The sequence below is a fragment of the Prunus mume genome, linkage group LG3 (genome assembly GCF_029339155.1).
Source record: "Prunus mume cultivar Tortuosa linkage group LG3, ASM2933915v1, whole genome shotgun sequence".
Lineage (NCBI taxonomy): Eukaryota > Viridiplantae > Streptophyta > Magnoliopsida > Rosales > Rosaceae > Prunus > Prunus mume.
The window spans coordinates 6,207,785-6,221,689 of record NC_142700.1 but is presented as its reverse complement, the minus strand read 5'-3'; the positions used below and the strand labels follow the sequence as shown (position 1 = coordinate 6,221,689).

At 34.6% G+C, this 13,905-nt stretch overlaps 1 protein-coding gene across 1 annotated transcript; it reads left to right on the top strand.

Moving 5' to 3' along the window:
• The first annotated feature begins 11,024 nt into the window (after positions 1-11,024).
• On the top strand, positions 11,025-13,180 carry LOC103343576 (uncharacterized). The gene is made up of 4 exons (XM_089047850.1): positions 11,025-11,242; positions 11,711-11,809; positions 12,497-12,535; positions 12,786-13,180. Exons 1-4 carry the CDS (start codon positions 11,209-11,211, stop codon positions 13,094-13,096), a joined length of 483 nt encoding a protein of 160 aa, XP_088903976.1. The 5' UTR covers positions 11,025-11,208; the 3' UTR covers positions 13,097-13,180.
• The last annotated feature ends 725 nt before the right edge of the window (positions 13,181-13,905 follow it).

The window sequence follows — 13,905 nt, the reverse complement described above, 5'->3', positions numbered from 1 at the left end:
ATGAAAAATTATATTTTTACCTTATGTCCTAGTGCTCCTATATGTTCTTGATTTTTGTTTTTCGTATTTGTGAGGAAGATTATATGAAATTTGCTTGGGCTTTGTGTGGTTTGGAAAAAACAAAGTGTTGTTTTAATTATTACTTTTGTTGGTGTAATTAGAGGATATATATTGTGCAAACATTTTGAATCGGTTTTTGAAGATGATTTTTTCCAACTAAGTTATTTTGTTGTGCGCATGATTGATAGTCTATATTTCTTGATATAGTTATTTTTTGATTGGATCAATGTCATTCCTTCTAACTTCTTTGACATCATCACTCATTCTTTTCCTTTTTATTTTCCTAATTAACAATTTAATTCCATGCAAACAGACAGCAAGGCTGCAAAACAATGCCTTGAAACACCTTCGACTTATTTTAAACTGCACTAGACCCCTACTCCAAATTCTATTTTTGGTAAGCTTTTGTTCGTTTTTATTTTTTTTATTGAATACAAGCGATAGTCGAAACTGCAAGTTAGAGGTGAGTTTCTTACACATATGTTCGAACCAGAGACTATTGATCTAAGAGTTAAGGCCCTTTTTCTTTGCTAGATCCCGTTGGCCTATTGATTTTAGAGACAAAAAGGAAAAAAAATAATTACTAGAGAGTCTCCTCCGTCCTCCCTCCAAATCGTATTGGTATGATTTTGATTTTAGAGAGAAAAATAAAATATTTTTGCAACATCTCTATTTTATGACATAATATCTATGTATTTGTTGTTATTTTATGTTATGTTGAAAATAGCTCGTATGGTAAAAAGATGATTTCTCTAGCCAAGTTATTATGGGCTATGCATGATGCCTAGCCAATATTTAATAATATAGTCATTTGTTGATGGGATCATAGATGTCATTCCTTCTAACTTCTTTAACTCGTCATCTTTTTTATTTTTCTTATTTAACAATGTAATTGCTCCAAACAGATAGGAAGGCTGATGAACCAAAGGATAAGAGTTCTGTTGGTATGTTTTTTAACATAATTTTTTATATAATACAAGTCATAGTCTAAACTTCAAGTAGATGTGGATTTCTCACACACACTACCAAGTAATTTGCAAGTCTAGGTCAATTTCCACTAGTCTAGACCTTGTTGTCTTAATGATTTTACATACCAAAAAAAAAGTAGACACCTTCACTCATTCACTATATTTTTAAATAATAAATAATTATTTTTATTGCTTTTGTTGTATTTAACAATGGATCTACAGATTGCACACAGGTGAATATTTGTATTGTTGGCAATGGTTGTGTGGTCAATTGCAAGGTTTGCGGCTGCCGCTTTAGAGGGCTCTTTTCACTGTTATGGCTCTTTTCACTTATAAATGCTAGATCCACCTCCAAGACAGCGTATACAAAGTTAGGACAAAACACTTTCTCATACTATGGACTTGGCTGTAACTGTGTTATCACACAAGATTAGGTTAGCCTTTTCTTTAAGGGAAAAAATAATATTTAATTTTCCAGTTGTATGGATGTTCTGCAAGTGTTTCCATTCTAATCTTTCTTTTTCTTTTTTCTAATTATTTATGGTTAAATTGAATTTGACGGCAAGTATTGTCACAAATTGGATTGATCTGCCTAAGGCAGAACCAGGTTAACCAACTACTGCGGTAGAGGGTGGAGAACGCGTATATGCTGCAGGCAGGTTAATTAAGTTAGCAGAGAAGAACACGTATATACCCAATATTGCTAGAGAGCACTTCTATACCCACTATCGTGACTCCGAGGGGTGTTTTGTGGCCGCATGAGCATGCAAATTCAGTTATGTTTCTTCCCCCGAACATGCTGAAGCGCTTACCTTTCATGAGGCCCTCTGTTTCCCCCAAGAACTTGACCCAGGTCCTAAATTGATTGAAGGAGATGCGCAAGGCGTGATAAGGACTGCCCAAGCTGAGCATGAAGACAGGTCCCCTTTGAGATTTTTGTTCTCAGATTGCAGACTTCTACTTTCACAGTTAGAGGATATGTCTGTTCATTTTGTCTCTAGAGAAGCTAATTGGGTAGCACATCGCTTAAATCCAAAGATAAGCGACAGTCCAATACAAACCACCACAACCCTCCCCTCCCGTTGGAGACCAAAGTGGAAGTAAACAAAGGGCCACTCCCGGAGAACCAATCCATATCCATCGCTGCCCAACCACAACCCTCCCCTCCCGTTCAGTCAGTCTCTTCCTTTCATTCAAAAGCTTATGATAGTTTGAATTGGCAATTTTTTTTGGATCAAAAGCTTATGATAGTTTGAATTGGCAATTTATTGAGGCTGTGCTTGGTGAAGTGTGACTGCCTCTTCCTTTCATTCAACTTGTTATGAGTGGTATCACTTATGTGCGGTATTAGGGTTTAGGGAAAATCAAACCCCGCTTATTAAAGATGCGTGCATTGGGATCTATTAGTTTTTATAATTTATTATTAAATCAAGGCTGACATGGAGAAATATAATATTGATTTTTTTTCCAATAATATTGATTAATATAATATAATATGGTTTGGATTTTTGGGAAAAAAAAAAAAACTGAAACGCTACTTGAGGAAACCGAATCCAAAAATCAAAACTAGAAAGAAATTAATGCACTGCTCATTAAAGACGCCACCAATTAGTTTTAAATGATAATTTATTATTCAATCAAGGCTGAAATGGAGAAAAATAATATTGATTAATTCGTTAATACAAATTATCATTCTGGCAAAAACAAAAAAATACTTGTGGTGCACGCCCACGCCTATATAACAAGTAAGAATTCATCTCCCTTCTTTCATTCTCTCACAATTGAATTCACCTTAAGCCCAAACCAAACCACCAAATCACCCGTCGTTTTTTCTCTCACAGGTCACAACCGTAAAGCCAAACCCCAAGCTCTACACAACGCAGCCATGGACCACGTCTCATCTTTGGAGTGTTTGAAATTGGATTTCCATTGGAAGGTGCTCCTTAAGGACGGCGGTCGAAAGGGCCTTGTATCGCCAGATACGGTCCCCCTCAACTGCGATACGCCAATACTCGGTATGCTTTTGTGTATGAAAAATTATATTTTTACCTAATGTCCTAGTGCTCCTCTGTGCTCTTGATTTTTGTTTTTCGTGTTTGTGAGGAAGATTATATGAAATTTGCTTGGGCTTTGTCTGGTATGGAAAAAACAAAGTGTTGTTTTAATTTTTACTTTTGTTGGTGTAATTAGAGGATGTATATTGTGCAAACATTTTGAATCGGTTTTTGAAGATGATTTTTTTTCCAGCCAAGTTATTTTGGTGTGTGCATCATTGATAGTCTATAGTTATTGATATAGTTATTTTTTGATTGGATCAGTGTCATTCCTTCTAACTTCTTTGACATTATCACCCATTCTTTTCCTTTTTATTTTCATATTTAACAATTTAATTGCATGCAAACAGATAGCAAGGCTGAAGAACAAACGGCTGCAAAACAATGTCTTGAAACACCTTCGCCTCCTCCTAATTATATTTTTGGTATGCTTTTGTTTTGTTTTGTTTTTTTTAATACAAGCAATAGTCTAAACTGCAAGTTAGGGATAAGTTTCTCACACACATGCTCGAACTAGAGACTATTGGTTTGAAAGTTAAGTCCCCTTTTCTCTATACTAGATCCCGTTGGCCTATTGATTTTAGAGACAAAAGGAAAAAAAAAACATACTAGATAGCCTCCTCCCTCCTCCCTCCTCCCTCCTCCCTCCTAATCATATTGGTATGCTTTTGATTTTAGAGACAATTTTTTTTTTTTTGCAACTTCTCTATTTTATGACATAATATCTATGTATTTGTTGTTATTTTATGTTATGTTGAAAAAGCTCGTATGGTAAAAAGATGATTTCTCTAGCCAAGTTATTTTGGTACATGCATGATGCATAGCTGATATTTAATAGTATAGTTATTTATTGATGGGATCACAGATGTCATTCCTTCTAACTTCTTTAACTCAACACCCTTGTTATTTTTTGTTGCAAACAGATAGGAAGGTTGATGAACCAAAGGATAAGAGTTCTATAGGTATGCTTTTGAATATATATTTTTTTAATGCAAGCGATAGCCTAATAAACTGCAAGTAGATGTGGATTTCTCACACACACTATCAAGTAGTTCACAAGTCAGGGTCAATTTCTACTAGTCTAGACCTTGTTGTCTTAATGATTTTACAGACAAAGAAAAAACAAAACAAAATTTAGTCACCTTCATTCATTCGCTATATTTTTAAATAACAAGTAATTATTTTTATTGCTTTTGTTGTATTTAACAATGGATCTACAAATTGCACACAGGTGAATGTTTGTATTGTTTAAAGGTGGGTGATCACATTTCACACTTTTGCCCTTACAAATCTAATGTACCAAAGAACGCCGTTGTTGGCAGTGGTTGTGTGGTCAATTGCAAGCTTTGCGGCTGCCGCTTTAGAGGCTCATGTTGTGCCAAATGTGGCATAAGCCTAGGACGTGCAATCCTCAAGAATTGTTCAATATGTGAGAAGGTAGGTGAACACATGAATTACGAGTGCCCAGCGGCGAGAAGAAATATTATCCTTCACTTGTTTTTAAGTGCGACCCTTATACCGGTGGTTTTTCTTTCGAGTATGCTCCATTGAAAGAGTAGAATGGAGAGTTTTGAAAAACCTTTTATAGGAGGAATATTATTTTTGGGAAGTAATTGAAGTTGGTCGCGTGCCTTTGCTAATTCTTGAAATTAAGCTGTAACTGATTTTGTTTGGATTGTTTGTAGACAGATCCAAATTCCAATGGTTAATTACTGCAACTACTTATTTTTTATTTTTTTTAATGTTGGCAGCACGTATTTGAATGAGGATATATATATATCATAGTAAACGGGCTTACTGGCCTTTATTTTTGTTTTTAGAGTTTATGAGGGATATGATTTGGAATTTGCTTGGGCTTTTTGTGGTTTGGAGAAAGAGAAAGTGTTGTTTTTGTTTTACTTTTGTTGTTGTAATTGAGGCCAGTTAAAGCAATAGAAACAAAATCACCCAACCCAAATAGAAATGCTTACTCGTACTTGAGTTGAGATTAGATTTTTTACACTAGCCAGGACTAGGAGCATGCATCTATGACTCATCATCATGATACTATCTAAAATGTGAATCGTGTATGTTGAAGCAGACCTTAAGTTGAGGCAACCAAGAAAAATCAATGAATGTTCCTAAAGAATGTTGAGTCATCCATATACAACTCGAACACATGTTCCACCACTTCATGACATGTAATACGGCACCTATTGATTTGTTAGATGGAGACGGTTAATTCCGGTCATTGACACAGCCATAGTGATTGGGGACGTCGAACGACCCCATGGAAGCTATAGAAATAGACTTGGAGGTCCACCTAAGCCAGTAGAATGACCACATGGAATGCCCTCCAACTGCTCGCTAGCTTGGAGGTCCGCTTGAGTGCATGCTGCTTGTGTTTTTGTTTTAAAGTCCGTGGGCAAAATGACATTGTTTTGGCCCAACCAATTTTTTTTTAAATTTTCTGGCCAAAATAGCGCCGTTTTGGTCCAGGTTTTAAAATAAAACCAAAAACCAAAAAAAAACCCCATCCCACCCGATACCCAGCCACTCCAAACCCCACTTTTATTTATCCTCAACCCTAAACCGCTCACACCCAAAATAAATAAAAAATTAAAAAAACCCTTAACCCCCATCTCCTCCATCGCCGCTACTGCAACCACCACCTTTTACCCTATGACCCCTACGAGGTAAGTTTCCTTGATCTGTCAGTGATTGCGGTGACATGTAACATTAGACGTCATATTTATATACAATTAAAAAGGAAAATAAGAAATTGATAACAAGTCACGAACATATCTTCATTCCTATTATTGCACAAAAGAATCATGGGAAAGAGAATAAAAATTCTTTAAAAAAAGAAAATTAATATTACCACTAGTGCCATACATTGTGATAAAATTCATTTAGTCCCAGTCACAATGGGCTTAAGAATGACATCTTCAAAGAGTCTATTCTTCAAAACAGTTTATCACCCGTATTTTTCTAGATGTGTCCATCTCAACAGTTTACGTGCCATAAAAATTAAAAAAAATATTGGGAAGCACATTCAGGAGATAAAAGAAAACTTTTTAAACGGTTATATAGAAAAGGGAAATTTGCATAAGTATTATCTAAACTTTTAGGCATGTGCACGATTACCGCATTAACTTTTAATTTTTATTGTTAATCACCTAAACTTTATAGAATGTTGCAATGTACCATCTATGTTTAATTCTCTTAAATTTTCCGTTAAGTTTAAGGGCATTTATGTTAATGCCCTATAACTAAAAAACTTAGGGATCACAAAATTATAAAGCGAGACTGAAAATAGATGGGGTCACTGGCTTCACCAAAAAAAATTGGACAACAACACCCCTCAAACAAAAAGATTGATAACTGACGTAAAATATAAATCTTAACCTCAGATGGGTAGTATTGTAAAATCGATAAACTAATCTCTACTACTATAAAGCGAGGCTTAAAACACTTGTGGTCACAAGCTTCACCAAAAAAACAAATTGGACAACAACACCCCTCAAACTAAAAAATTGATAACTAATGTAAAATATAAGGATGGTGTATTCAATTTAGATTTGAAATGATTTTAAAAGAGTTATAAAGTTGATGGAGTTTAATTGAGTTTGACTGAATTTTACAAACTTCACATAGATTTTGACTGAATTCGTGTATAGATTTTAACTGAGTTTGTTAGAATTTTATTATTGATTTTAATGGAGTTTATAGCTATGGCGGTGGTGGTGATGACGATGGTGGTTTGTGGGGGAGGTAGTGGTGGACGAGGTGGGGGTGGTAGTGGTGGTGGCGGTGGAAGTGAGGTGGTGAAGGAGGTGGGGGTGGGAGTGAGTGATGGAGGTGAGGGGTAGGGGTGGTGGTGGTGGCGGTGGCGGTGGCGATGATGGTGGTGATGCTGGTAGTGGCTGTGGTAGTGGTGACGGTAAGGTGATAGTGGGGGTGGTAGTGGTGGTGGAGGTGGGGGTAAGGGTGGTTGCAGTGATGGTGATGGTGCTGGCGGTGGTGCTGGTGACGGTGGGGATGATGGTGGGGCTTGTAGTGGCGATGGGTGGTGGTGGAGGTGGAGATGGTGGTGGTGGTGGTGGTGGTGGCGCGAAGATGACTGTGGTGACGGGAGCTATGGTGATAGTCATGATAAGATGGTGGTAGTAGAAGTGGTGAAATCATATCTTGAAAATAAAAATAATATATTTATGAAAATCTCTAGGGAGAAGCAAAGATTTGTCATGGCCTAAAATTAGTCTATTATCAAACGAAATCCATCACTTTTTGTATTTCCTTTTAAATCAATGAGTTTTTTAATACACCCAAACTTGTATGAAGTCTTTTAAAGTCGTGATTGAATACATTCAACAACCAAAGGATAGTACAGATGAACGTAAAACAGATGAATGAACCGATAGGTAGAAGAAACATAAAACATATGAATAAACCAGAGAGTACATATTTGGGATGTTTTGTGTCATAATATTCATATGCTAAATTTAGATCGAATTCTCGTGCTATTGATTAGGATATGAAGTAATATATTTTACTAAGTTGATGGCCTGGGAAGACAAAGGGATAGGAATTTATTTTTGATAAATTCTCTTATATGAGTTCACATAATTATAAGTTGGTTAACAAGATGGACAGATGACAAAAACATAGGTAGGGGACAGGGAGAGTACATAGAATTTGGGAAAAAAGAATAGTGGTAATAATGTCACAAACCTCCAAATCTTGGCTCGTTTTCTCCAAGTATACCTCAACCATAATGCATTAGATTATTTGAGGGATCTCTCAATAAAAGAAGACTATACATATATATGATCTATTGAAAAAGGGTCGTGATCCACCCCACGCCTATATAAGAAGTAATAAGTTTTTTAAAAATGCAGATAGAAACTATAGAAATAAAGTGTGAGTTTAGGCGAAAGGTCCAAATTCATGCTGCGAATGGAGATGACCAGCTTAGGTTGCGGAACTTAGAAAACTAATCTCAGTACAACAATACAAGTTCTGACTACATCTCTATATTGAATTATCATCTCCATTGTGATGATCACTTCAACAAAAATGTTTAAACTGAGTCCATAATGTGATGATGTAATTATTCCTCGTGCCAGATGGAAATATCTGTGGAACCAAAATGCCTCAACCCTCTGCAATTAAATTCATAAATCAATTAGATAAGCAATTGAGATGCTAACATTAGGAATTTAGAAAGAGTTTTAGAAAAAGACAAAAAGTCATCCAACTTAATACTTAATCCTAGTACATCTATACACACATCCCACCACTCTTCATATTAAATTTTAGAAAAACACAAAAACAAAAAATTCTTCTACACCCTATTGCCAAATTACTCTTTTATTTCAATCCAAGAAACCTACTACACTCTCATCTTCTCTTCACAAACCCTATATACGGTATGCAAATAGTGACTTATAGGTCATCAATTGAGTTTGACAACACTGTTTTTATCTCTTTAAGTAATATGAGATTGAGGTGAACTTAGAGACAAACCAAATGCGATGTTCCTACAAGTCAAATAGATCAAGAATTAATCAAGAAAAGTCAATGAATGTTCCTAATGAATGTTGAGTCATCTATATATAACTCGAACCATGTTCCACCACTACATGACATGTAATATGGCACCTATTGATTTGTTAGAAGGAGTCGCTCCATTGATTTTAGAAGCCCTGGACAAAAATGAAAAATGTGGCCTCTTTTATTTAACGTTTGCCTCATTTTGAACTAAAATTATAATAAAAAGTTTCAAGCTTAGGTTGTAAATAGGTTAGTTTAAGTATAGAAAAAAATGCCAAAAAAGGTTCAAATTAAAGCCCGAAAAGTATTAGCTTCACACATAAAATGTCTTTTTTGCTAGTATACTTATCAGATTCGAGGTGTGTAGGAGGCCCCAGTTTTTTGGGGACCTATGTCATTGCCATCTCTCACACCCTGTAGGCCAGGCCTATAGACAGTCAATCACAGTGACATGTAATATTAGACGTTATATTTATATACAATGAAAAAAGAAAATAAGAAATTGACAAGAAGTCACGAACATATACCTCTATTATTGCACAAAAGAATCCTGAAAAAGAGAATAAAAATTCTTTAAAAAAAGAAAATTAATATGACCACTAGTGCCATACATTGTGATAAAAGCCATTTAGTCCCATTCACAATGGGATTAAAAATGACATTTTCAAAAAGTCTGTTCTTTGAAATAGTTTATCGCTCGTATTTTTCTAAATGTGTTCTTAACTGTTTATAGTGGTGTGTTTGGATAGAGAAATAAACTTGGGATTTTGACAAAAATCAGAATTTTCTAAATTGATATGAACCAATTCCCATGTTTGGATAAAAAAAACATAGAAATTAGAAATTCCGCGTGGGAAAAAACATGGAATCTGGAGATCATAAGTCTCAACTTTAAATTCTATCTAAAAGTCGTCATTTCTAAAATCCCAATAGAGATTGAGTTTTTAAAAAAAATAAGGTTTAAATTCCGTGATTTAAATCGGTCACCCAAATAAAAAACTTTACAAATTCTAGAACATTATTAATTTCCGTCATTTATGAAATTATTTGTACTTTTAAATTTCCTCATCCAAACGCATTGTTAAAAAAAAAAAAAAAACTATTGAGACACACATACAGATGATAGACGAAAACTTTTTAGATGGTCATCTAGAAAAATACAATTGCCAAAAAAGTTTTTAGATGGTCATCTAGAAGGAAGGGAGACTAGTCATACGAAATAATAAAAAAAAACAGTTCCAAAATATATGATAAAGAGAAGCAAACTACTTTTATACAAAAATAAAATTCCGATGGTGAAAGACAAATTAGAACACAAAATAATTGTTAAAGACCATGTTCCTGATCTGAACGAGAAGACCAGGAAGGAGGGATGGTTATTGAGACTGAGAGAAGGCATGACGGTTAGTATTCTATCCTTTTCATCTACATGGAAAAACCACATTAACTTCCTTTATTTGGGACTCAAAATCATCAAAGAAAAAAAAACTGAAACGCTACTTGAGGAAACGAAATCCGAAAATCAAAACTAGAAAGAAATTAATGCACTGCTTATTCAAGACGGCACCGATTAGTTTTTAATTATAATTTATTATTCAATCAAGGCTGAAATTGAGAAAAATAATATTGATTGATATGGTCGGTTGAGGAACGAAAAATCCCAAACGAAATCAAAATATCAAAACTAGAAATTAATTACCTGCTTATTAAAGACGTCACCGATGCCTGCATTGGGGTCTATTAGTTTTTAATGATAATTTATTATTCAATCAGGAATAAAATCTCCTGCAATATCTAATTCGATCACTTCTATGTGTGGCCCTAGATGGAATGCATGCGAAAAAAATAGAGTATATTTTCTGTCGTTTTTGCCATAAACGCCATCCTTTTCATTTGGATTGGTAGTATGCAAGAGAAGAGCGACAAAGTAGCACAATTTCGGAAGTGGGGCTCAATGAAATATCAATTACCGCAAACTTGAAAAGAAAAAAAGAAACGTAAAACAAAGGAAGATTCCTGCTTTATTTGAGAACGATTTAGGGTTTAGGCAAAATCAAACCCTGCTTATTATAGATTCGTGCATTGGGGACAAATATTATATCGATTTTTTATTCCAATAATATTGATTAATATAATATAATATGGTTTGGATTTTTGGGAAAAAAAAACAGAAACGCCACTTGAGGAAACGAAATCCGAAAATCAAAACTATGAAGAAATTAATGCACTGCTTATTAAAGACGCCACCGATTAGTTTCTAATTATAATTTATTATTCATGAATCAATGCTGAAATGGAGAAAAATAATATTGATTGATATGGTCAGTTGAGAAAGACTTGTGGTGCACGCTCATGCCTATATAACAAGTAAGAATTATCTCCCTTCTTTCATTCCCTCACAATTGAATTCACCCAAAAGCCAAACCAAACCACCCGTCATTTTTTTTCTCAAGTCGCAACCATAAACCCAAACCCCAAGCTCTACAGAAATCAGCCATGGACCTCGTCTCATCTTTGGAGTGCCTGAAATTGGATTCCCAGTCGGAGGTGCCCCATAAGGACGGCGTGGAAAGGACCTTTTATCGCCATATATGGTCCCCCTCAACTGCGATACGCGAATAATCGGTATGCCTTTCCTTTTTCTTTTAATTCAAGGATGACAAAGACTATATGCAATATAATTATCTGGGCTTTGAATTTTATACCTCAGCTTTTGTGTATGAAAAATTATATTTTTACCTTATGTCCTAGTGCTCCTATATGCCCTTGATTTTTGTTTTTCTGGTTTGTGAGGAAGATTATATGAAATTTGCTTGGGCTTTGTGTGGTTTGGAAAAAAAAAAACAAAATGTTGTTTTAATTTTTACTTTTGTTGGTGTAATTAGAGGATATATTGTACAAAAATTTTGAATCTGTTTTTGAAGATGATTTTTTCCAGCAAAATTATTTTGGTGTGCTTGATGGATAGTCGATATTTAATGATACAATTATTTTTTAATTGGATCAATCTCATTCCTTCTAACTTATTTGACATCATCACTCATTCTTTGCTTTTTTATTTTCATATTTAACAATTTAATTCCATGTAAACAGGTAGCAAGGCTGAAGAACAAAAGGCTACAAAACAATGCCTTGAAAAACCTTCGACTTCTTTTAAATCGCACTGGAACCCTTCTACAAATCCTACTTTTGGTATGCTTTTGTTTTTTTTGTTTTTTTTTGTTTTTTTTTAATTGAATACAAGCGATAGTTTAAAAGGTTTTTTAGGTTTTAGACATAAAAAAAAATTTCACTTTTAGAAAAAACCAAAGCTTTTTCAAAAAAAGACAAAAAAACCGCTCAACTTTCAAATCAAAGACATGCAAATGTATTGGATTCCTTAGGAAATCTAAAAATAAATAAGGGCATTTTTGTCCATTTTTGCTTCTTTTAAAATTTTTCTCTCTCCTTTTGCTTTTTCTAAAATGTCCCTAGTTTACTCTGCAAGTTAGAGGTGAGTTTCTCACACATAAGTTCAAACCAGATATTATTGGTCTGAAAGTTAAGGCCCTTTTCTCTATACTAGATCTGATTGGCCTATTAATTTTAGAGATAAAAAGGAAAAAAAATTACTACAGACTCCTAATCGTATTGATATGCTTTTGATTTTAGATACCATTGCAACTTCTCTATTTTATGACATAATATCTATGTATTTCTTGTTATCCTATGTCATGTTTAAAATAGCTTCCGTAGCCAAGTTATTTAGTGTATGCATGATGCATAGTTGATATTTAATAATATAGTTATTTGTTGATGGGATCATAGATCTCATTCATGCTATCCTCTTTGACTCATCACCTTTTTATTATTATTCAACAATGTAATTGTTGCAAACAGGTTTCAAGGCTGATGAACCAAAAGATAAGAGTTGTTTTGGTACGCTTTTGAATGTTTTTATTTTTATTTTTAAAATATAAGTGATAGTCTAAACTGCAAGTATACGTGGATTTCTAACACACACACACACACTATCAAATCGTCTGCAAGTCAGGGTCAATTTCTACTAGTCTAGACCTTGTTATCTTAATGATTGTGTAAACTTACACACCTTCATTCATTCACTTTTTTTATAAATAATAAATAACTATTTTTATTTATTTTAACAATGGATCTACAAATTGCACAGGTGAATGTTTGTATTGTTTAAAGGTGGGTGATCACATTTCACACTTTTGCCCTTACAAATCTAATGTCCCAAAGAATGCCATCGTTGGCAGTGGTTGTACGGTCCTTTGCAAGGTGTGCGGCTGCCGCTTTAGAGGCTCATGTTGTGCCTGTTGTGGCATAAGCCAAGGACGTGCAGTCTTCATGAATTGTTCATTATGTGAGAAGCAAGGTGAACACATGAATTATGAGTGCCCGAGCCGCAAGATAAAATGTTATCCTAGTTTTTGTAATTTCGACCCTTACATCGGGCTTACTAGCCCTTATTTTTGATTTCAGAGTTTGTGAGGAAGATTATTTGGAATTTGCTTGTGCTTTGTGTGGTTTGGAGAAAAAGAAAGTGTTGTTTTTGTTCTACTTTTGTTGGTGGAATTGAGGCCAGTTAAATCAAAATAGAGAAATGAAAGAAAATGAGCCAACCCAAATAGAAATGCTCTCTTGACTTGAGATTAGATTTTTACACCAGCTAGGACTAGGAGCATGCATCTATGACTCATCATCATGATATTTCATGAAATGTGACATACTGAAGCATACCTTGAGTTGAGACAACCAAGAAAAATCAATGAATGTTGAGTCATCCATATACAACTCGAACCCATGTTCCACCACTACATGACATGTAATACGGCACTACTGATTTGGCATAAAAGTCATTTAGTCCGGTTCACAATGGGTTTCAAAGAATCTATCTTGTGAGTTATTGCCAAATGGAGAGACCTTTTTGGACAAAGCATTTAAATCATTGTCATAATACTCCCCAAAGAAACTTGTGAGATTAATTATACTGCTTTGAACTGAGGAAGGCTAAAATCATTCCCCCCCTGCTTTCCTTCCTTTCTCAGCTTTCCTCCCTGTCTTTTGTACTCATATGCTTCAACGAGCATTAGTGGGTATACAAAACAAGCTTTGGATGCAAGAAATATAGCTGCAACCAAGGTCTAAAATATCTGGAGTTTTGGAAATATCCGTTGTTCAAAAACACGGATATATTGATGGAAATATTGAGAAAATATCGATATCGATAAAAATTGAATAAAAATCACGGAAATTGTCAGAAAAACTTGAAAATTTTTATTGAA

Coding starts and splice junctions, on each gene's coding strand:
- LOC103343576 (XM_089047850.1), top strand. CDS start 11,209: ATGGTCCCCCTCAACTGCGATACGCGAATAATCG. Junction 11,243..11,710: donor CTGCGATACGCGAATAATCG/GTATGCCTTTCC, acceptor CCATGTAAACAG/GTAGCAAGGCTGAAGAACAA. Junction 11,810..12,496: donor TTCTACAAATCCTACTTTTG/GTATGCTTTTGT, acceptor TGTTGCAAACAG/GTTTCAAGGCTGATGAACCA.